Genomic DNA, 24907 nt, shown 5'->3' with positions numbered 1-24907 from the left:
TCCATGCTTTGTAATAGATGAGGGGGAGGGGGCAGAGCTGAAAATAACAAAGAAACTACAGCACACATTCCTCGACTTTATGGATGTTGATAACCCCTCCAGATGCCTCCATCTTGCCACTGCACAATGGGCCCTTGTAGTAGCAGTAGTAGCAGTAGTAATATTTAATTCTTACTTGCCTCTTCCCATGACTCAAAGCAGGGAGCAACAACAATTAACAAATACATAACATCAGTTTAAAAACACATCCGTTAAAAAGTGCATTAATTTAAAAGGACAAATAAGACACTCACATATTAAAACAATCTACATTTAAATTCATCATTTCAAATTGACAGTTTAAAAATCATCTAGAGAAGTCTGCCAGAAGAGATGTGTTTTTTTAATGCTGTTTTAAATTCAGACAGCATGTTCAGCTGTCGAGTTTCTTCCAGCAGGTCGTTCCACAGTCTAAGGCTGCCTAAAGTAAAAGTCCTCTGGCTAATAGTTGTCAACCACTAAGTCCTGGTGTCCCAGTTTCTTGCATCATACGGTCGTTAAAAAAACAAATGTTCTCTTTGTAGCTTGAGAGTTGGCGGTTGATAAGATACAGGGATGCAGTGGCTTAGTGGTTGAGAGGCCAATTCTGATGATCGAAAGGTTGGCAGTTCGAAGCCCAAGTGAGCTCCCATCCCTAGTCCCAGCTTTTGCCAACCTAGCAGTTCAAAAGCATGTAAAAGTCTAAGTAGATAAATAGGTACCACTTTGGTAGGAAGGTAACAGCATTAATTGCAGTCAAGCTGGCCAAAGCATCACAGAGTTGTCTTTGACAACACTGGCTCTTTGGCTTAGTAATGGAGATGAGCACCACCCCCTGCCCTCAGTTACCATCACGTGTAATTTTAACCTATTTTGAAAACTTGTCACCAGCGTTCTTACTAAATGTTCAGCATTTGCAGAGTAGTTTCTGCTGTGGAAACTATTAGAATATAATTTGGCTGGGTCCATCAGGCAGCTCTTCAGTAACGTCTGCATTAATTAGATTGAGTTGGAATAAAGAACATGGATATGCTGATATGGTAAATTCCTTAAATTGTTGGTACTTGCTTACAAGATATTTTGAGTAGCAAAAACACTGCAATCCAATAATTTATTCCAGAAATACAAAAGATAGGTAACTATTTCAGTGCTTCTGACGTAATTCCTTGTTCTCTCCGACAGGACATCTGGCTGTAAGATGTAAGGGAAGTAAGGCATCAGGAGGCAATTGTTAAATGGCATCTTTACCATTATATTAGTGAAGTGCTTAGTTTAAAATTTGGTTAAACGTGAGAGGGGACCTTTGAAAAATGTCAGCTTAGTTGTGGGATACCTTTAAACACTTGGTAATCCAATGATTTATCATACCGAGGCTAAATTTTACCATCTAAGATGAAATCTGGGAAATTGTAAGATAGAATCTTTGAGTTGGAAGGGGCAGAGGCATCACTAGGCTTGGTGTCACTTGGTGCAGTAACTTGCAGTGTCAGCCCCATTGACCATACCAGCCAGAATCCTTAGGAATGTTTTTGTACGAGATGTTACTCCAAAATTGTAAATCCTGTACGTCGCTGAATGCAGCAGCAACAGTTGTGACATATGCAACTGGCACAATTAAAATTATACCTTTAAATTACAATATCATACATGCAGCCTACATGTATTTACATTTATATAGTTACATGTGGTTAAAGTGACAAGTTGATAAGATGGGTTTGAATAAAATTTTAATAATTTTTGTAATTCAAAATTTTAGCTTTCTGAGCCTCACCCCATCTCTTCCACTGAGCCCCAGCCTTTCAAAAGGATGCAGGCATATGCCACAGCCTGTTTCTGCCAAGAGGCAGATGTTTGGGGAGCAGTGCTGGCACCTGGTGCGGACTGAATTCCCAAATCCCATAGCAACATCCCTAGAAAGGGACCACCAGGGACACCTAGTCCAACCCCCCGCCATGCAGGAATACACAACCAAAGCACTCCTGAAAGGCCCATTCAATCTCCATTTAAGGCATTCCAAAGGAGAGCCCACCCCACCTCCAAGGTAGCCGATTTCACTGTCAAACTGTTCTTACAGTAAAAATAAAAATCCTCCTATTGTTCAGAGAGAATCTTTTATCATTTAGATCCATTGGTTTGTGTTCTGCTCTTTGGGGCAACAGAAAACAAGCTCACTCCCTCTTCATGACACCCCTTCTGATCATTTAAAGACCGATGCTCTTAACAAAGGGCATGTGCCTGGCATGGTGTAGGTAACTGCTTAGCAAACGGTCGTTTTAATTTGCCCACTCTTTATTGACACCCACTACTGAAGAGTGCAAGGCATTAGTAGGATAGTGCATGTAATAAATGGGCTTATGGAAACTCAGTGGAATGCCTATTTCTCTTTTGAACCACAGGAGACAAATGGCTTAAAGCTCTGTCGTAAGCCTGTTTTTACTATGCCATGCATACTTTTAATAGTCTTAGCAGGGAGTCAGTCCATGCTAACACTGACTTGCAGCTCCTGCTAGTCGGGATTTTTAAAAATCTTATTTTACCCACAATGCTTACCATGCCCTCCAAGTGGATTTCCTCATTCAGAACATGATTCCGCACATCTCTCCCGAGGACAGGATTTTCAGTTTGTTCCAAGAATGAATGGGACATTGTTCTCAATGCACTGCGCCTGTTGCACAGTCTAGCTTGAGTCTGCAATCTTTCTACTTCACTCATGCTATGCTAAAAATATTACCGGCTTCTATGCCTTTTAAAGGTGTTTACATTTGTGTACCAGTTCATGTTTGCAGGAAAAGCCTGATTGACAACATGTTGGTAACCACTTTTCTCTCCATTTCAGATTGGGCAGTGTACAGCCTTCTAGATATTGGACTGTAACTCCCAGCATTCTTCACCATTGTCTATGCTGCCGAGGAGCTCCAGTCCATCATCTGAAGGGCTGCTCTCTGCACCTTCTCACCTGCCATCCCACCCCTTTCAGAATGAAACTTTTTGTAGGCTCCCTACAGAACAGCCAGCATGATGTGTAGTGGTTTTGAGTGTTGGACTATGACTCTGGAGACCAGGGCTTGAATCCCTGCTTGGCCACGGAAACCCACTGGGTGGCCTTGGGCAAGTGACACTCTCTCAGCCTCAGAAAGGGCAACCCCCCCCTCCCCTTAAACTAATCTTGCCAAGAAAACCTTGTGATAGGTTTGCCTTAGGTCGCCATAAGTCAGACCCCCACCCTCCCACCCCTGGATGGTTCATTCTGGAAATGTATGCCATACTGACCATCTTGCTTTAGTTTTACCTCAGTCTCAAGATGTAAATCCTGCACAGGTGACCACTGCCCTTAAAACACCCAGTTGTGTCATTGTGAACCAAAGGCTACAAATTATGCATTCTTTTTAAAAAAGTGCTGCAGCCTTTTTGGCACGATGTTTAGACAAAGCGCAATAACTGCTGGGATAAGTAATGTAACTGCTGTTGTCACTGTGAAGCATTTTTTTTGTAATTCTGATGTTTACTATTGTTTGAGGTGTAAACAGTCATGCATTTGCACATAAGCACAAGCTGCTATGATATAGAGGGTAGATTGTTGCATTTTAACCTTGGCTTCTGCATGGATACTTATGCAGTGTGATTCAAGACTTCCAAAAGTGTTGTTCTTGTAACGTGTGTTTTTCTTCTAGTTAATAAACTATAATGGCTTCAATCTTTACAAATGACTAAAGGAAAGCTGCATCAAGCCCCTTCCCCCTTAGTGCAGTACCTAAATGTGGCTGAATTTCACTAACCCAACTGTTTTCATACTCTTGGAAAGCTTTTGCTTTACATATTTGTGTGCTGCTCAAAAGCTGTAAGATAACTGACTTATTTGAATGTTTAATACTGAGTGGAAAGTTACTAACTTTGGTGAGAGATCAGATTCACCTAAAGCTTAATCATTTTAGTGCTTGACACTAAAACTCCCAGGATGCTCTTTTAACACTTCTCAAACTTGCAAAAGTATTTCTTTCAAGCCCTGTTTACAGCATGTATTCTTGATTTTGGTGGAACTGGAGAAAAATCAGTGTCTGTGGGAACAGTTCCAGATTAAGCCAGTCTTGTCTGCCATTTAGAACAACTTGCAGTGATTATTTGTATTTTGAACATGAATGTGACCAACTTGATGTTACTGGGTGCTGTATGAATTGTATTGAGTGCAGTTCCTTGATGCCAGTGCTCAGTTGGTGCAACTATAAAGCCGCCTGCATTAAACCTCTGTGTTACGTATTTCAGTTTCTTGTGTGTTTCCCAAATATTAGTTCTGAGCAATAAACTTTCCTATTGCATAAGACTGTGTGAATAACTAGTACCAAACTTGTTCTTTTCTCTGAAAGATTGATATCTGCCATGGCTCATCATGGAATCCATCTTTATACCTTCAACTATGATTGTTGCACTGTCAGAAAAAGCCAAGTACATGCATGCCAGTAAATTATGGTAATATGACTGGATAAAAATACAAAGGTTTGCTGAGACCGTGTCGTTATATGTGATGGAACGCTATCACTATATTATATGTCATGATGCCACAATGCAAAAATTCACCTTGTCAGATTTTGGGGTACTGGGAAATGAAATTTACAGGAGCACATTGAAAACAGGAGGCTGCAGAAACCCTTTGAAAGAGCCAGGTTGACAAAGTATGTTTTTTTGGGGCCTTGCTGGATTGTAAGTCCAGCCATAGTTCCTCCACAAGCATACTTTCTAGGTACCTGCACGTATCATAAGACAGATCTCATAAGATCACTTTTAAAAATTAGACCTCCTGCAACTTGTAGCCATCCAGATGTGATGAGAACAACTCCCAACTGGAAGCCACTGGGCTGGAAAAGCTCCAAATAGTCTCCAGTTGTAGATCAGATTTGCATCTGAATAACCTAAAACCACACATCAGTAGAAGAAAACCTGTACGTTACAGCACCAGCCCATTCAGTAGGGTTCATTTATTATCTGTTGTGTTGCTCCGAAGTACACGCTTCTACAGTGACCCTTGCTTGGTATTTCATGCTTAATCCATGGCTTAGCAGTTTTGCATAAAACAGTTCTTCCAACTTTAGACTTTTGCCACGTTCCTTGCAGTTTATATTCTGAAGTCCCAGGAACCAACCAGTTGTTCTGACATTCTCAGAAAGGGAAAGCCGCAGCAACGGCAAAGAATGCTTTAAAATTAAAACCTGAAAAATTGATGGTTTATGGGAAGTGACTAGCTAGACCCAACTATGACTAGCTGGAATGTTCCACCGCTGTGTTCGCTTTTGGCAAGTCCTCTTCCATCAAACCTGTTGCTTCCAACTGCACAGTTGTAACATCAGTTGCACTCTGGTGGTCTATTCTTTCAAAGAACAACAGCAGCTCATAATGCATAGTGTGAGGGAAAAGGTCCACTGCCATTGCTCTCATAGGACGGAAGGGGCTTCCTTTGACACGATTGGATGGAGCTCTGCAAAGGCTGGAAGAGCAAACAAAAATATTATATAAAACGACTGATAGGAATTAGTTCTGCTATTCACTGTGGGCATGGGAACATTTACATTTTGCATTCTAAGATGTTTAATGGATAAGCTCTTTAAACAGGCTGGATGGCCATCTCTCAGGGGTGCTTCGATTGTGAGTTCCTGCATGACGGGTTGGATTGGATGGCCCTTGGGGTCTGTTCCAATTCCATGATTCAACACTATTGGCCAGAGATCTTTGTTTAAGGTAGTCTGATTCGGTGTGAATATAGGAGGCATGCTACCAGCACAACTGGAAACTTACTCAATAAAGTTGTTCATGGCTGCGCGAGGATTGCAAGACACATAAATGAGCTTCTTTAAGTGCTCAGCTTTTCGGATTGCAAGAATGACTTTGGAATCTGAAAATAAAAATGTGGATAAAAAGTAGGATTAACACCATTTAAATCTGGCTGCTTAATGGCAGACTGGCAAGCTCGCACTGTGCAAACCTACTTCGAACAATTTTCCTTTCCACTATGAATCCTATCAGTTATAATGGAAGTAGTAACCTGAGTGGCCAGTGTAGCCTGAACTACTTTCCCAACACCTTCTACAGCAGAAAGTTTCTTTTCCCATCACTGACTTAATAACTTTAACCTAAGTCTTGTAGCTGACATTTCCAACCAAATGGGGCTAATGCTGGAATTCAAACCAAGTAAACGTTTTAAGGCTGACATGTAGATCAAGAAACCTCTCACTTTTTATATTACCAGTGCCTAGCTTTTACTGTCTCCTGTCAAAAGTGGACAATCAACATGATGTAGTGGTTTGAGAGTTGGACTATGTCTCTGGAGACCAAGGTTTGAATCCCCCCTGGGCCATGGAAACCCACTAGGTGACCTTGGGCAAGTCACACTCTCGGCCTCACAGCAAGACAAACCTCTTATGAAGAAATCTTGCCAAGAAGATGCTGTGATAGGTTGTCGTAAATTGGAAACAACTTGATGGCACACGACAAGAAGCCAACAGTGCAACACCCCATTTACTTCTCTCATAATTGCTCACTGTCCCACACCTCCATCTCTGTTCAAAGCTGTACCAAACCTCTTAACTAAGTCAAAAGTTATTAAATGAAACTTACGTAGTCCTGCACGGGGAGGATCCACAACCGTAATCGAATTTTGCAGTGCTAAGGAGTTAACTAGGTGAGGAACAAGGTCTTCAGCTTTTCCACAATAGAATTCAACATTATTCAGCTCTGTCGATTAAAAAAAAAACACACACACACATTGGTGTTTATACTCATCTAAGAGATCCTTATTCAAAGTTGCCCCATCATGATTCCCCTCTACTGATAGCCAGCCCCTTGAAAATGTCGGTTTGGTTCCGATTTGTTTTTAACTTTAATTTTTTATTAATTTAGCACAATAAAAACATCCAACAAACATTGAATATACATCAAACATAACATATCAGCCCCCCAAAAAACCATTTTAAAATCATTAAAAAAAAAACCAATCCACCTATGTAATATAACCTACAATATCACATTCAATTCTACTCACTTTTATATCCTTTATATTATTTTTATCCCTTCTTGTTCCCTACTTTCCTCTCCTTCTAAATTCCAATCCTATACCTTTCTTGTTTCCTATCTCCTTGCTACTTCCCTCATCTTTCCTCCTTTTTCCATTCTATTTCATCCTCTCCCTCCTCATTCCCCTTTCTTCTTCTCCTTTGTCGCTATTACTTATTCTCTTCTTCTACCTTCTCCTACATTCTCATACTCTTTCACATACTCTTTATCCCTCATCACATTCATGTCCATTTCAACTTCCTTTTCTTCATTTAATCTTTCTCCTACTATCCCCCCTATTTCCACATATATACATTCAAAAACCATACATTCCAGCTTCACTGACTTGTCCTTTTTCTTGTTAATTATATTGACTTCCTTATTACCACCTCTATCCTTTCACTCTGCTACTATAATTCATACCTTTTACTTTGTAACCATTACCATATTTGTTTCCTGAACCCTTTATATCTCTAAATTTATTTCATATCTATATTGTTTATGTGATAGCTTTATAACATCAACACACACGTTTCTACGGACCCACCGCTTATCCTACTCATTTTCTCTGTATTTACTCCTCATACCAAACTTGTAACTGCTATGTTCCCCTTTTGCTCTTGTATAACATGAATTATTCTTTCCCATTCTCTGTTTAATTTCTCTAGGGAGGAATCTCTCAGCAAATACGTTAGTTTGTCTACTTCTATTATATCATACAGTTTCCACATCCAGTTTGGTTCTGATTACTTTAAATATATTTTCATTGGGAAGACACTTGTGAGTAAACTATCAAATACATAGTGGCAAATTACACCATTTTAAAAAGCATATACAGTTGCCCCTCTGTTTTCGCAGGGGATCCGTTCCAGAACCCCCTCAAATGAAAACTGCCAATACTGAAGCCTCATTGGCTTGAAAAGTAGTGTGGGCCCATGGGTGCGCCCATTTTATCCCTCTCCATTTGCCATCCACGCATAAGCAAGGGACGCAGACCCCTAGTCCGCAAAAACGGAGGGGCGACTGTATTCTCATTTAACCTCGGTAACAGTTCCCTGTGCTAAAAAAATCATGAGGTATCGATTTCAAGCACAATATGCAGCTTCATTAAAAATACTCTAAGCACAGGTGGTTAGCTTGTTTAGCAACAGCCTCACGCAAATAACTGATGTGGGCACTGGGCACGTTTTGGCCAAGATCCAGTTGGATCGAGGCTAATGGAAGAAGCCTTCAAGCAGATTTCGCAGGAGGCAATTTCATCCTCCGGTCCTACCTGCCACCTGCCCCTCTTCCCTCCCCTCCCATCACCCAAGCCTCTGAAAGGTTTACTAGCCCCTAGAACAAACAGAGAGGCTACACAGGAGCCTCACAGAGAAGGGGAATCTGCCTCCTCCAAGACAGGCTGATAGGCATGGCCTGGGCCAAATGGTTCCTGACCTTAACTGCAGTGTGCACTATTTTCAGAAATATAGCAATTCTATCATAGCTGCAATATTAACAGTTCTACACTGAGACATGCTTAAGATTCCAGGTGGCAAGGTTGGGGGAAAAAAGCGGCTCAAACGCCTGGAGAGCTGTTGTCAAAGTACAGAATTTGAGGCTTGATGGGCTAGCTGTCAAAACTTTAATAGATATTCATCTATGAGTCTAGAAATTTTAGTCGAAAAATTGACCCCAAAAAACTGAGTCAACTTATCCAGGAGTCAATGTAAGTACTGTACTTTCACTCTTATAAAAAGAGGTAAAATGCAAGAGAATAATCTGTCCTAGAAACACTGACCCTCCTCTATTCTCTCATCCATCCAGCCCTTAGTGTGAGCACAAACAGTTATGCCTGCTGGAATTGTGTAAGTTCTTTGGCACTGTTTTCCTTTGCTTTATCCTTTGGATCCTTTGTTACATGTCCCTACGTTTTACCCTCAACTTACGCACAGGTCATATCAAAAGACTTATACATAATTCTGGCCCCAAAACGTGCCTTTGACTTATACATGAGGTCAACTTATAGTCAAGTATATATGGTAATTTGCCACTGATCAGTATATTTTGCAATATAGGCATCAGAAAAACCATTTTCAGATCAAGAAATTACATCAGTTGTGCATTGCATCCTTAATCTGCCACTATGGCTGTAAATTTGGGCTTTTTAATTTGGTCCCCTAGTAGCATGATTTCAGCATTTCTCAAAGAAAAGAAAAGAAAAGAACTTACCTTGGCCTCCACAATAGCCAGAAGTGTACTTTTCCAACCCCCGTCTGCTAAAAACCCACACAATACAAAAATCCCCTACCTGGGCTCAAAATTGTACATAGATTCTATTTCCTCAATCCTTTTTTGCTGGCTGGAATGTCAGCTGGAGCCAGACTATCCCCGACTTTGGTTAGAATGAACTCCTAACTTTTGGGGGCAGTAAAGATGGAATTAACCCATCCTTCAATGCCTTCTTATATCAAACTAAGGACAGGCTTTGGTTGGTTAGTACTGATTTTTAGCCTCCTTTTATGCATAGCCAGGAGTATGAATGGAAATACTACAAGAAAGCCAGCACCAGATGACTGCATTGCACAGTGATGGATGTCAACACATTTCCTGTTTGCATTGCACACTGACTGTCTGCATTGCACAGTGATGGATGTCAACACATTGCCTGTTTGCATTGCACACTGACTGTCTGCATTGTACAGTGATGGATGTCAACATGCACACAATAAGCTCCATTTGTTGTACAGCCAAGAGTTGTGCAGAAAGGATTGTATGACTTTACTTTTTAAAAGTAAGCAGATTAGAGCTTTTTTAAAAACATAGAAAGTCTTAAAATGTTAGAATTAGAACTACAAGTCCCTCTCCTCTCACAGCAGGACACTGTGAGACTTTGGACTGCTGCAGTAAAATAAATTTTGCCCCCATCATTGAAAGGAATATCTAGGAAGAAAAACACTTTGAAGTTTGGAAATGCTGGCACTGGGTTTCAGTTTACCGACCATTAAGTTGAGCATTCACTTTGGCATCTTCAACAGCTTCTTGACAAAGTTCAATTCCAATAACTTTCTTCACTTTCTGCAAGACATAAGCAGTAATATGCAGCTGAGCACTTGGAGGCCCAGGCAAAACGGAAGACAAAACAGTATGGGCATCGCTGCTGCAGGCTTTCGGCACCCTAAAATGGGTTTTCTGTTACGTAGGACTGCAGATGAGAATCTGACCTATGGAAGAACCTTCCAATGAGAAGCTATTTGTGCTGCTGCTCAAGAGGACTGAAGGAAATGTCAGATATTGTTTCCATGGTGCTATCTGCACTGAAACTGAACCAAATTAGAAGATCAGGGCCAAATCCAGTTTTAATCCCAACTGGAGTAGGTTATCTGAAATGAATGGAGCATACTGGTTATCGTTTTCATAAATGTCATTGACTTGAAAGGACCTTCTCTAGTTGGCACTAAAATTAGATTTTGTCCTCAGCATCAGCAACAGGAGTACTTTTTTTGGATAATGTAAGAAAGAGGCCCTTGCAAAATCCCAACAGTGAGATGAACGAAACCAGGCTTTTTTCAGGATGCCAGAAAAAGCAGAAGCAGAAAAAAAGGACTGATTTTCCTATGGTCCAAAATATACTGCAGAAATAATCCAGTCTGAGACTGCTTCACCTGCCCTGGCTCAATGATAGGGAATTCTGGGAACTAGTTTTGTGAGCCATTTAGCCTTCCCTGCCAGAGGGCTCTGGTACCACAATAAACTACAATTCCTAGGATTCCCTAACACTGAGCCATGGCAGTTAGAGTGGTCTTGGACTGGATTATTTCTGCAGTGTGTTTTGAACCTCTGTGTTAACCTTGACTCCAGTCACAGAGAGACAAAGGCACCACAGAATGTATCAAAACTAATGGCCAGGCCATATGTGAACTGAAAGGCCAGCACAGATATTAAATGCATCAACTTATTCTTTAAGAATAGCACTGGGAACAAACTAAGCAGAACGACACCATGAGAGGTTTTAACAATTCTCTTCCCATAATCCTGACAATCAGCACCCCGTATCCTCTATTGCCAACATTGCCAAGCTTCACTTCTGGAAATAATGGCACTGGAGCAGCGGTGGGGTACACTTCTTCCCATATACTATGCTCTTGCTCCAGATCTTTCTTTGGCTATTTTTAAAGGGGAAAAAAGACCACCAAGACATTTCACAGATCAGCTCCTCTTTTTGCAAGCTGCCTTGGGTCCCTCAGCAGGACAAAAGTGAGGTATAAACTTAATAAATAAAGTTCACAACAGCAGTGAAAATTTTAACTGACCTGATTCAAAGTTTGTCTTTTGAAATTTCCAACAAACATGCAGTTAGCTCCCCGAGCACTACTTAGGCCAACATCTGTTCTTTAGATGACAACTAATTTTAAGAGACAAGATGCAATGGCCTCTAAGGGCTTGGTATATTACATCAGGGATCCGACTAACATGGCTATATCTTTGAATTCTTACATCAGGGATGTTCTTTTACCTTGGCAAGTGAAATTCCAATTGTTCCAGTTCCACAGCAAACATCCAGCACCTTAGTCTCCTGGTTTACTTGGGCCCAGTCCTGAATGGCTGAGTATAAAACCTCCGCTGCCTGAGTGTTTACCTACACAATTCCAATATGCATAACAATAGTGTCAGTATTCGGCACCCCAAAATGTAAAATCATAATGCTTGATTTGAAAACTGCCCTCATCAAAATGAAAGCAAACAAGAGCTCCAGAATAGGATATAAATTAACCTATTGTGAAATATATCACACAAACGTAGATATGTAAAAGTCTACTTTAAAAACAGGGGCATGTTGGGCAAAAATGGTGGCACTAATAAACACTGTCAAATGTGTGTAATCTTAAAATGCCAAGAGCTAAGAAAAATCAATATACAAAATACAGCCTAGCTCTGATGTAACAACCCCATGGTTTCTCACTGTAACTAAACTAGGCCAATATCAAACACAGAAGTGAAAAACACTTTGAAAGCAGAAATCCTAACTGATCCATGTTAGTTATTTCCCAATTCTCTTTCATTTATGATAGAACTTCTAATATGTTCTCGTGTCAGCCACCATAGCGCAGTGGTTTGAGGATTGGGACTATATTGTGGAGACCAGGGTTCAAATCCCCACTCAGCCATGGAAACCCATTAGGTGAACTTGGGCATGTATAACAAACAGAAAGGTCTAGGAGAAAAGTGTTTACAGAGTAAAACATAAAAAAATAGTTTTAATGTCTAAAATATTCTGATGATGCAGTTACAAAGCACTCCTTTCCATCAAAATAAGCAGTGTATAAACAGTGCAAGACACTGTGCAAAAATGCATTAAAGACAAGGAGTATCTAAACTTCCAAAATGCATTAAAAGTAAAAACTATCAAAACATCCAAACACATTTCAACAAAAGTCGTCCTCAGCGGTAAAGGAAAGCTGTAGTAGCAGCAAAACAATTATCCTATTGCCAAAGCGTCATCCAGTATATGTAAGTAGGATAGAGGCCTTGCAATTTGAGCATCCAGGATACAGAATTATTACAAACCTGATCTATCCTACTTACATATACTGGATAACTCTTTGGTATCATCTGTTAGCCTATCTGTTGTTAATATGTAATAGTTTCATGCGTTTTTAACGGTTTTAAGCACATGCCTTAAAGTAATGTTTTAAATGGACTGATTGTCTGTGGTTGTTTTAACTTGTGTACCACACATTGCATTAGCTATTTTGTTTTAATTTTATTGTAAGCCGCTTTGAATCTCCTTTTGGGTGAAAGGTGGCTTATAAATAAAATAACTATATAAAATACATAAATAAAATCTCCTTATATTTAATTTAATCCATACTGAGCTACAATCATAGAATCGTAGAGTTAGAAGAGACCTCAAGGGCCATCCAGTCCAACTCCATTCTGCCATGCAGGAAATCTCAAAGCATCCCTAACAGAAGGAAGGAAACTCCACCACAGTCTGAGGAAGGAGTGTGTTCCACTGTTGAACAGCTCTTACTGTCAGAAAGTTTCTCCTAATATTTAGGCAGAATCTCTTTTCCTGTAGTTTGCATTCCTTTTTCTAGTCCCTGGAGCAGCAGAAAACAAGCTTGCTCCCTCCCCAATATGACATCCCTTCAAGTATTTAAAGAGGGCTATCATATCACCTCTTAACCTTCTCTTCTCCAGGCTAAACATCCCCAGCTCCTTAAGTCGCTCCTCATAGGGCTTTATGGTTTCCAGACCCTTCACCATTTTAGTCCCCCTCCTTTGGACACGCTCCAGTTTCTCAACATCCTTTTTGAATTGTGGTGCTCAGAACTGGACACAATATTCCAGGTGGGGCCTGACCAGAGCAGAATACAGTGGTACTATTACTTCCTTTGATCTAGACACTATACTTCTATTGATGCAGCCTAAAATTGCATTGGGCTTTCTAGCTGCCGCATCACACTGTTGACTCATGTTCAATTTGTGGTCTACTTGGACTCCTAGATCCCTTTCACACATATAACTCTCCTTAATCCAGGTGTCACCCATCCTATATCTGTGCATTTCATTTTTCTGCCCTAAGTTCAATACCTTACATTTCTCCGTGTTGAATTTCATTTTGTTAGCTTTGGCCCAGCTTTCTAGCCTATTCAAGTCATTTTGAATTTTGATCCTGTCCTCTGGAGTATTAGCTACTCCTCCTAATTTGGTGTCATCTGAAAATTTAATGAGTATACCCCCAATACTGTCCTCCAAGTCACTGATAAAGATGTTGAATAGCCCTGGGCCCAGGACAGAGCCCTGTGAGACCCCACTAGTCACTTCTCTCCAGGATGAAAAGGAGCCATTGTTGAGCACCCTTTCGTTCAGCTGGTCAACCAGTTACAAATCCATGTAACAGTTACTTTGTCAAGCCCACATTTCACTAGGTTGTTTGCAAGAATGTCATGAGGAACCCTGTCAAAGGCCTTACTGAAATCAAGATATACTATATCCACAGCATTCCCATCAGCTACTAACAGAGGATTAGGAGACACAAGCTAGTCTCTGTGTTTCCTATGTCATACTTGCAACTATGTTTGTCAGATACTTCTGTATCTGACAATGTTATTTTCAGATACTTTGTCCAATGCTTTTAAGCTATTTTTTCTTAAGTCACAGAATCAGAAGTCAGAGTAGCACACCTTCTCCTGAACTTCTGCCTTAACTAGGATGCTACTGAAATGTGTAAAAACTGATGTATTTCTACTCATTCAATATGTCTATATAATTTCATTCAGTTTTTAATTTCACAAATTCTGTTTTGGCTATTAGTGCAGACACATAACAGGAGGCCACTGCTAGTATGCCTCAGTGTCAGCAGTGCTCAATCTGCAAGTGATTTCAACTGCTAGAAAACATGTAACCATAACACCATTAGACGTTTACTTGGAAAAAGGCATGGGGAGAAATCCGGAACTTCAGCCCAAGCAGATCTTCATAGATGTACTTGTCACCAGCAACATGCTCCAATGTTAAATCTTCACGATTGGGTGATTTTCTGGAGTGGGAGGAGAAGGGGGAAAACAGTTTTAATCATTGCCATTGCATCAAAATCTGTTATATCACATTAAAATGCAAGTATGGATAGCCATCAGAGACAGAAAAACTGTACCAAAAGACAAGTTGAAATTGAAAAGACAAGTTTAATTTCTGAAAATGTTACTTCCATATTTCTTTACCTGTATACATGACACAGGATCACATACAGCTGAGCAAGTTGAAGCAATGTTGATTTTCATGGGAAGTAAGCATGCATGATTGTGCACAACACCATCAACTAAGGTCCAAAACACACTGCAGAAATAATCCAGTTTGAGACCACTTTAACTGCCCTGGCTCAGTGCTATGGAATCCTGGGAACTGTAGCTTTGTGAGACATTTAGCCTTCTCTGTCAGAGAGCTCTGGTTCCACAATAAATTACAATTCCCAGGATTCCCAGGGATTGAGGCCTGTTACAGACTGCCAAAATAAAGCTGCTTCGGGTCTCTTTGGAGGTATGCTATTTAAATGATGCATGCATCCCAAGAATCTGGAAGCTGCACCAAAAGCTGCACTCTGGTGCTTAGGAATGGAGTGTGGCTTTGGTGCGACCTCCGGACTCTTTGGACCCATGCATCATTTAAATAGCATACAGTACCTCCAAAGAGACCCGAAGCAGCTTTATTTTGGCAGTCTGTAACAGGCCTGAGTTAGGGCAGTTAAAGCAGTCTCAAACTGGATTATTTCTGCAGTATGTTTTGGACCTAAGAGAGCTAGCTGCAGGGTCAAAGCAGTAAAAGAAAAATACTAGCAGCTGTATTGTAAAATAAATAGGAAAGAAAAATCTATTTCCAACCATTACCCTCTTAGAAAAAAATGTGTGGAGCAATAACTAATTGCTATGATGAATTTAACTCTTGCATGACAAATAGGACACCTTTGGTCTTGTCCAATACTGTGTTAATAAACACAAATGTTTCATAGATTGCTGTTTGGTGTTCTGAGTATTTTATAATGCTTTCCATTGCTGCAACATGTTGTTCATTGGTTTAGATGCCCTTGTGATAAAGGCTGGCATGCAACCTCTAAAACATTGCTGTCCGCGCACTCCGGTGTTGTTATATTTCTCTATGAAATAATGTACTTACTTTTGACCTTCTTCAACAAAATACAGGGATGTTATTCCACTGTCTTTTCCAGTGCCTTCTGTAAAGTACTTTGCCAAAGAGGTTTGCAGTTCATTAAGTTCCTCTTTACTTAATTTCTAGATATTTCAAAAAGGGAAAAGATGTTCAGATGTTTGGTAACAGGCTTCAAACAAAGCAGCATATTACTGATATTTGCAGTAAGGAGGAATTCAGGGATAATGCTTTAAGTATGCATATGACTCAGTAGCACAGTCTTCCATATTTTGTAAGGGAAGATGTTCCAAACAGTACATCCCAGAGTCAGGAAAAACTGAACCATGAACTATTTTTTGAAATGTTTAGGACCTGCAACTTGTGAGTATCTCTCTTGTTACATAAATCATATTCAGTACCTGTGGATTAAAATAAGCAATTGCCATGATGTGGTGATTCCTACTGATGCGGACTGTCAGCTGTTTCCAGTGGCCTTCATAGGTTTCAGGGCTGTAAACACCATAAGGTGTAGACCTGTAATTTTCAAACCTTTAGTTATTAAAGCTAAAACACTATAAATACTTCTGCTGCCTTAAATAAAGAGACAATTTTCCAATATCATCACGAAACAGTTCTTAAAATGGTGTCTCTCACTTGCCTTGACAAAACCTTTCCCCTTCCCTGAGCAGGAACAGAAAACATTGTGATATCTTCTGAGTAGAAGACATTGCAATTTTCAGAGTGTGCTGTGTGCACAGTTGTGAGTTCTCTATTATCGCAGTAATGTGTCATATCACTTTATCGAAAAGGAAGACCTCTATGAACTAGAGTTCAAAAACTTCCTCTCTCTCACCTTACAAAGACATTTTATTATTACATAATATCAAAAAGGACACATGTTAACTTCTTGGCCTGCTCTTACACATTAGCCATTCAAGAAGTTCAAGCAGGTAATGATTCATTTCTTTAAAAACCACAATACACTTGTCCCTCCATATTTGCTAGGGTTAGGGGCACAAGACCCCTGTGAATATGGAAAAACCACAAATAACAAAAATACCACATTTTTACCTGAGACGACACCTCTCCAGGAATCTCTAGGTCCTCCAGTGAAACTCTGTGGTCAACATCCAACAGACATTGACCACAGAACTGCCTTAGGGGAGCTACAAATGCCTAGTAGAGTATTCTCTCTAGGTCTTTCAGTGCAACATTTAGTTAAAGTTGACCACAGAGTTACACTGGAGGACCTAGAGATTCCTAGCAGGGAACTTATTAATAAAATCCGTGAATAATCAAAGCTGCAAATATCAAAGATGCAAATATGGAGGGATGCGTGTATTTTCATCCCACCCTACATGTAAACATGTAAAGTCATTTAAAATCTAAGTAGTCTTGCTAAACTGAGATTTAAGTATGTTTCAAGTGCCATCAAAAGTGTATGAGAGGATATGTTTTTGCCCCAAGGGTGTTATGGGCCAGAAACAGACACAAGGGAAAGCAACAGAGAGAGTTAAATAGGATAAGAATATACAGCACCATTATTTTACTTAGGCTAAGTGACAGTAGGGTCTCAGATTAGGACATCTGCTTTCCAGATGGGTTGGATCTTAAAGTCCCACATTCCTCTGTTAACATAGTGATTTGATCAGGCAAATGGTTCCCATCATTCACCCCAACTCACCTTATGTACTCTTGAAAAGCCTTCACTACCGTTTTCACAACAGCAGGAATGTGAATGGTATCAAAAGGTTCCACTACAGCACATGTTCCACCCTTGTACTTGCCAAGACGAAAGCCAACTGTTTTATCTTCTTGATTTGGGCCTATGCCAATCAAAAATTCACATTTGTTGCGATATTCAGTCTAAACATAGAGTAAGAGAAGGTTCAGAACTGTGGGGAAATGCCTACTTTTTCTCTCACTCTCATCACTTGCTGTTAAGAGGAATTGGGGTTTAGATAGGACAGAATTTCCTGCATGTGAAATCCTTGTTTTGTTTTTTCCAGATCTTTTCTATCCTTTCAAATGCATAACCATAAATACCTTTTTGGGTATCCAAGTAACTAATCATGTGACCCAGAAAACTTTGGAAGGCCATTGGTTATATAAAGATGGTGCATTAAAGGTGCATTAAAGACAGAAGCTCTTCCTTTTATCTTTTAGTGAGAATGTATGATCACCATATATATGTAAATGTAAAAAGCCACTAGTGAACATTTTCTCAGTTTGTAACCTGAAACTGCCTGCCTTGATAATTTTTGAGTCAGTTTCAGCTCATGGAAGCAAGGCCACATTAAGGCATGCATTATCTACCCATTTTAGTTTGGATATCCTCTCCCAAACAAGGGCTAACACCCCTGGGAAACTCTAACTTCCAACAAGAATACCCATTCAACTCCTCTAGAATTCTGCAGGCTTCTCCCAGCATTCTTGGTGGTTTCCATCCAAGATCATCTACTTTAAAGTATCCATTATTTCAGTATTAAAAGTGATCAGGTAAAGGCCGGTTACGGTGACAGCAAAGTAACACATTTGTGGTAATGAATCAATGTTTCCAGAATGATGACTAGACTGGATTTCCTTTTACTTTCTTCTATAGTATAAGACTTCAGAGAATGTTTTTAAAAACAGTTCATTTTTCAAATGTATTCAAAGAAATGTTAATGTTAAGATCTAGGCAACAGATGTTGCAGGGATTTGAGGATATGTCAAGTCTAAATGAAAGGCTAATAAAGCAATCCAGCAAAGATCTAGCACACTGACTGAAGAACAAATTGACTATTTCAGGCATTAACCTAATTAGCTATGTTATCAAGTTATGGCTTACATCAGATATCTCATGAGCCACTTATGTGCAGATTACTTTACAAATCTCAGAGGCTGTTGCTATGAACATGTATACATCTGACTGCTAGGGTGGATTATGGTACACCTATTCAGAAAATGAAAGAAAAAGGAACAACAACAACAACAAAGTTCTTGATATGCATGACCTGTAATGGAGATGATTTCACCCCTTCCAAGGGGCAACAGAGGCCACTGTACTTCTCTTTCTGCATGAACAACCATGGTAGCAGAGTTCTGTTGTTGTTCCCTATCTCCCTGCAAAACAAAGAAACACAGAGTTGGAAGAGGTCACAAAGGGCCATCCAGTCCAAACCCCTGCTGTGCATCTGGGGGAGGGGGGAATACATGAATACATTTCCAGTGACAAGCATACATAGAAATTAAAGATAGATAGAAAGATTTTAAGATGACACAGGACAGGTCTTCAGCTTTAAAATCAAAACGACACCAGTGTAAATGGGGGGAAAAGGTACGGGGAACCCTTCATATAACTTTAAAATGGGATAATGATCAGATATGTAAGTTGTGGAGGAGACAAAGCAAAGACAAGCAAAATAATTCCTGGTCAAACCCAAGTTACAGTGGCCCATTTCCCTCTGCTACAGAACACCTCTAGATAGCAGCACCAGGATAAGCAGCTACAGGCCAAGGAGTTGCCAGTAAAATTGTCTACTCAATTGCTTAGTATCAGTGCTGATAAATGGGTCTGCATCTTTTATTTGTTACTTTGTTAAAATCGCATCCTCAGCCCACTAGGCGCTTAGGGCAATGTTCAATAGCAACACTGAACCCCAAGGAACAAAACTACATACTGTAATGGAATTTATGAATGACATTAAAATGAAAGAGCAGCAGAACCTTAAAACACCCAAACCTGGTGGAATAGTAGTTTTGACCACCTGCGTAATGAAGAACAAGACCCGGGGGGGGGGGGGGGGGAGACTATTGAAGGCTCTATTATAAGCCCCGCCAGCTAGATCAGTTAGACCAGTACTCAAGAAACATACAGGTTCATATAGAGAGAGGCAGTCCTTTAGGTAGCCTGGCTACTGTGTTCCATAGGTTAAAACCAGCACCTTACCAAGAGGCTACCTTCTTTTTGGGCAGATGGTATCCCTTTAGCGATGTTAAAAACCAGCACTCAGAGAACCGCATTCACCATTAATACAGATGAACAATTTGTTACCCAAAGTTACCTTGTCAGTTTCAGCAGCACTTGTTCACATTCTTGCTGCTTCTTCGCGAGCTGCTCCTCGTATGGCGTAGTCCATAAAGGGGTCACCACATCCGCTATTTGCTTAGCGAGAGGCTGATTTTTGCCATCCTTGGATAACCCTGGACATTTGGCTGCCGCCTGCTCTTTGGTCTCCTCTCCCTCCTCCTCTCTTTTCCTCTTCTTCACGATGGGATCAGCCTTCGGCTTGGCTAATCTGATGCTGAGGTTTTGGTTCTTCCACTGGACTCCATGAAGGACCTTCACAGCTTTGTCCCTTTCCTCCTCGCTCTTAAAGGTGACGAAAGCAAATGTCTGTTTCCCCAGCAACTTTATCTTGTGAGGGTTAAGACCATATTTAGCAAGGAACTTCTTCACTTCATTGAAACCAATATATTTGGGGAGGTTCCGAATTTCTACCTTATAAATTTCGGAAGTAAATAAGTCATCTTTAATATACCTGTACATGCTGGAAGAATCTGAAGTATTAGCTGTATTCTTACTTTCTCTCACATCTTCCTTAGCTTCCTTTGCAGACACAGTTTCCGTTTCCGCCAGAGAAACCATTCTTTGCGCATCAGACACACACACCCCATTGTTCTTTTCTTCCATTATGTCAAGCGTTCTGTAAAGAGTAACCGAATTAGCTCTCTTAGGAATGCCATGTCAAGTCAAGTTTAGATATTTCAGCCTCACCTACAAAAACTAAAACCTGGCCTGTATTTTGAAGAGTCTATTTTTAATTGTATTGTTTTTAATATCTCACTTTTTCCCAGTCCAGATGACAAGGCAGCTGGTAAAGGTTAAAAGAGGTAAAGCTTTACAATTCATCTCATACAATAATATAAAATACAATTAATACAATGGAATTAAAAGCAGTTTAAAGGAAGACCATTAAAAGGAAAACAACAAATAAGCCATACAGTACATTTGGGGAATCAAAACACATTGCAGAAATAATCCAGTTTGAGACCGTTTTAACTGTCCTGACTGAGTGCTAGGGAATCCTGGGAATTGTAATTTATTGTGGCACCAGAGCTCTCTGACAGCGAACGCTAAATGTCTCACAAAACTACAGTTCCCAGGATTCCTAGCACTGAGCCAACACAATTAAAACGGTCTCAAAATGGATTATTTCTGCAGTGTATTTGGGACCTGAGGCTGCATCCACACTGCAGAAATAATCTGGTTTGACACCGCTTTAACTGCCATGGCTCAATGTTGTGGAATTCTGGGAACTGTCGTTCGTTGTGGCACCAGAGTGGAGTGAATAAACCAGTTTAAATAAATCAGAACTCCACTCTGGTGCCACAACAAACTACAATTCCCAGAATTCCACAACATTGAGACATGGCAGGTAAAGCGGTATCAAGACAGATTATTCTGCATTGTGGATGCAGCCTATGTGAGTATAAAAGTACTGGATGCACAGGCTGGGAAAGGTATAATACTAGAACCCAGAGGGTTTATCCACCGAAGCCAAATGGCAGGAGACTGAGAACGTACAATAGGAAATACAAGTATACCTTAGTTAACAAAGTAACAGAAAGCCTGTCACCAGTAGCAGATGCAATATGGAAAGACCAGAGATGCGTCACGTCACCACAAAAAAGAATATCGCTTCAACCTGTTTCAGCAAACCTTTGCTTCAAAGCTTAAACCTATGCACCTGCAAAACAAAACAACCAGGTCAGATCAGCCTTGTGTACGTAAATAAAAGCATTCTGAACCTTTTAGAAGGCAGTGGAAGGCTTCTTGTTTTCCCCAGCCTCTTTGCTTCCGATTTCCACTTTTGCGGCCAAGCTTCACCTAGGTCAATGCCTTTTTTTAACATGTTAGGGTTGCTGGTGAGGCAGGGTCATTGTTCTCCTAGCATCTCTCTCACATAGTTTGCTGCTGTTTACCTTGTCTATTGGATGGACAGAGCAGGATCCTGTCCTTTCCCAACTCAAGCTTTGTTTATTGCACTTGTTACTGAAAACACAGGGCTACAAGCTGTCTGTTTCTCTAGCCCCCTTTGACCATCTCTCCCAATGCTAATGGAGCAAAAAATAATCCAGCTAGACAGGGGATGAGAAGGAAAAGCAGGGACGGGCATACATAAAAGATTGTATAAAAGCACTTCACTGCAGGAGGCATGGTGAACTAAGGTGGCATCCACACTGCAGAAATAATGCAGGCCGACACCACTTTAACTCAGTGCTATGGCATTCTGGGATTTGTTGTTTTGTGAGATATTTAGCCTTCTCTGTCGGAGAACTCTGGGCCACAACAAACTCCAAATCCCACAATTCCATCGCATGAAGCCATAGCAGTTAAAGTGGTGTCAACTTGCATTATTTCTGTAGTATGGATGCAGTCTTAGATGGACCTCAACTTCTTTATCAGACATATAGGTCCAAAACGCACTACAGAAATAATCCAGTTCTCAGTTTTCTGAGACATTGAGCCTTCTCTGTCAGAGAGACCTCTAGGGCCACAATAAACTACAGTTCCCAGGATTCCCTAACACTGAGCCAGAGCACTTCAAGTGGTCTCAAACTGGATTCTTTCTGCTGTGTGTTTTGGACCATAGTTAAACTATGGAAGCCACAACCAAACAGTAACGACAAGCTGCCTATATGACCTATATGTCTGGTAAAGAAGTTGAGGCCCCTCCAAGGCTGGATCCGCACTGCAGAAAAAATGCAAATGTTATATTTGTTACGATTTCAATTGTATGATTTTAATTGTTTGAATGTGTTTTATGTGTTAGCCGCCTTGGGTTCCACTTTGGGAGAAAGGCAGGATAAAAATAAAATGTGATGGACTCCTGGGATTTGGAGATTCAATGTAGAGCTGTCCTGACTAGTTGCACTTGAAAGCCCCGTCTTCCACAAACAGACAGACCTAACCCCCCAGTCTGAGGCCACTTGAATTGCCCTGGTTCAGTGCTAGGCAATTCTGGGAAGTGCCCTTTGGGGAGACATTTTGCCTTCTCTGTCAGAGAGAGCTCTGGGGCCACAAGAAACAATAGCTCCCAAGATTCCCTAGCGCCAAGTTGAAGCACTCTCAAGACTGGATTATTTCTGCCTAGGACAAAAAAGGCGGGAGAGGACTGAGACTACAGTCCACAACACCCAACAGAAATAATCCACTTTGAGACCACTTTCCCTGCCCTGGACTCCTGGGAATTGTAGTTTGTTGCGGCACCAAAGCTCTCTGACAGCGAAGGCTCACAGAGGTACAGTTCCCATTATTCCCTAGCACTCAGCCAGGGCAGCTCTAGCAAACTGGATTATTTCTGCAGTGGGTTTGGGACCTACGTCCGCATTACAGGGATAATCCGGTTTGACATCACTTTTAACGGCCAGGGCGCCTGACTATGGAATTCTGGGAAGGGCCGTTTGTTGCAGCAGAAGGGAAGGCTTTGAAAGCGGCTCTCTTTTGTTTCAGGCTCAGTCCAGCCGCTCCCCTCAGAGCGGCCCAGAAGAAGTCTGGGCATGCGCAGAAGGGCGGCCTCGCCTGCGCGCAGGCGCACAACCCACCGAGGCCTACCAGAGCGCAACGCAGCGCCAGACCCTCTTCACAACCTCGGCGGGAAAGCCCGCCACGCTGCCAGGGGTCCCCCTTTCCCCGGAGACGGCCCTCCGCCCGGGGATGGAGGAAAAAAAACCTCGCTCGAAGCCCACCTTCTTGGTCTTGGCGCTCCTCAGCTCGCTTCCCAGCGCAGCGCAGACTACCAAGGCGGCGGGGCTTCCGGGAGGGGGCGGGGCTTTGGGGACGTCAGCGCAGCGCGCGCGCCGGCTTGTTTGTTTCCTTTCGCCGCCCTCCTTCCCCCTCTTTTTTCAAACGCTGAGGGAACTCTTGCCTCCATGTTCCATCTTTTACCCTCTCAGTTCTGCCCCCTTCTGTGTCATTGTCTTCCGTCGTAGAAGTGTAACTCTGCACCTATATCTCCCACAACGGCCACTTGAGGGCTTTGGGGGCCTCCCAACACCTTTTTATAATTGTTATTGTTGGCCGCCTTTCAGGTCGTTTCTGACTCGTGACGGATAGTTTTCTCACAGGGTTCGCTCTGCAAGTGTTTGGCCTGGCTTGGCTCGGAGGCTGAGAGAGTGTGACTTGGCCGAGGTCGCCGAGGCGGGATTCGAACCCAAGTGCCGGTTTTTAATGAGTGTATTAAATTTATTTCAGTTTTCTAGTATCCCCCGGGAGCCAGGTCCTCCTTAAGGACAGTGCTGTCCCCTTTTTTTCATGTTATCCAAGTCGAGACAATTCGGTTGCCTTTGTACGTTTACACCGTGCCACGCTCTCCCTTGGTCTCCCTCAGCCGCGGGCGCCATTTTAGGCCGGAGGGGCGGGAGTGGCCTCCTCTCTGCCGCGCGCAAAGGCTGCTGGGAAGTGGGAACAGCTAGTGGTGTGGGCGAGCGTCGAGAGAGCGAAACGGAGGGAGGGTTTACTTAGAGTGAAACCCCATTGTGAGGAATAGGGCTCCCTTTCTTGTCCAAGATGGTAGCCTGTGTCTCCTCCGTCTCTCTGGGTTCTTTCCAGGCGGGGAATTCAGATACTGTCTTTAATCCGCAATGGACACTTGACTAAAAGAGCGGGGTGCGGGGGCCCTGGAGCCTATTCTAAGGGGAAGTCAGCTTCGACTCCGGTTCCATCCGCGCTGGAGAAATAATCCGGGTTGACACCACTTTTAACTGCTTCGGGAATGTTGGGTCGCTACTATTCCCAGAATCCCACAGCACGGAGCCGTGGCAGTTAAAAGCGGCGTCGAATTGCGTTAATTCTCCAGTGCAGAGGCGGGCTTCGTCTTAACCGCGAATAGGAGTCTGGCGGCCTTCTAAATGCCACCCAAATCACCGTGAAAGGGGGAGGGGGGCTGGAAAGCTACAAAATGTAGCGGGGAAGCAGGACTATTGAGGCTCAGCGCAGGGCCAACACGCCAAGCCATAGAGAGGCCTTGCAACCCCAGAGACCGACTGAAAGCAAGCAATTGGCAGCAGCTTTCCCAGACTTGCGTTCCCTTCCTCAGATGCTACGCCGACTGCCCACTCAGGGTCAGAGCTGACTGAGGGCGTTCGGTCCCAAACACCGCAGAAACCGCTTGAACTGCCTTGGCTCAGTGCTTGAGAATTCTGGGAACTGTGGTTTTTGAGACCTTGAGCCTTCTCT

General features: G+C 41.8%; 1 protein-coding gene across 2 annotated transcripts; it reads right to left on the bottom strand.

Moving 5' to 3' along the window:
- Window positions 1–4969: 4969 nt before the first annotated feature.
- Window positions 4970–23518, bottom strand: TRMT2A (tRNA methyltransferase 2 homolog A). Of its 2 annotated transcripts, XM_042442156.1 has the most exons (13): window positions 23419–23518; window positions 21274–21416; window positions 19731–20372; window positions 18681–18789; window positions 17369–17550; window positions 16104–16218; window positions 15712–15827; window positions 14470–14581; window positions 11552–11674; window positions 10038–10113; window positions 6622–6738; window positions 5803–5899; window positions 4970–5494 (listed from the first exon to the last, which is right to left on the bottom strand). In XM_042442156.1, the coding sequence occupies exons 3-13, from the start codon at window positions 20357–20359 to the stop codon at window positions 5269–5271; spliced, it is 1902 nt and encodes a 633-aa protein (XP_042298090.1). In that variant the 5' UTR covers window positions 20360–20372; window positions 21274–21416; window positions 23419–23518; the 3' UTR covers window positions 4970–5268. The 2 variants fall into 2 exon arrangements, with proteins under 2 accessions (XP_042298090.1, XP_042298091.1); XM_042442157.1 differs by lacking the exon at window positions 21274–21416 and having other exon boundaries at window positions 23419–23516.
- Window positions 23519–24907: the final 1389 nt, after the last annotated feature.

The sequence above is a fragment of the Sceloporus undulatus genome, chromosome 10 (assembly GCF_019175285.1).
Source record: "Sceloporus undulatus isolate JIND9_A2432 ecotype Alabama chromosome 10, SceUnd_v1.1, whole genome shotgun sequence".
In the NCBI taxonomy this organism is placed as follows: domain Eukaryota; kingdom Metazoa; phylum Chordata; class Lepidosauria; order Squamata; family Phrynosomatidae; genus Sceloporus; species Sceloporus undulatus.
Note: the sequence above shows the minus strand (reverse complement) of the source record. Positions and strands in the feature narration are given on the sequence as shown.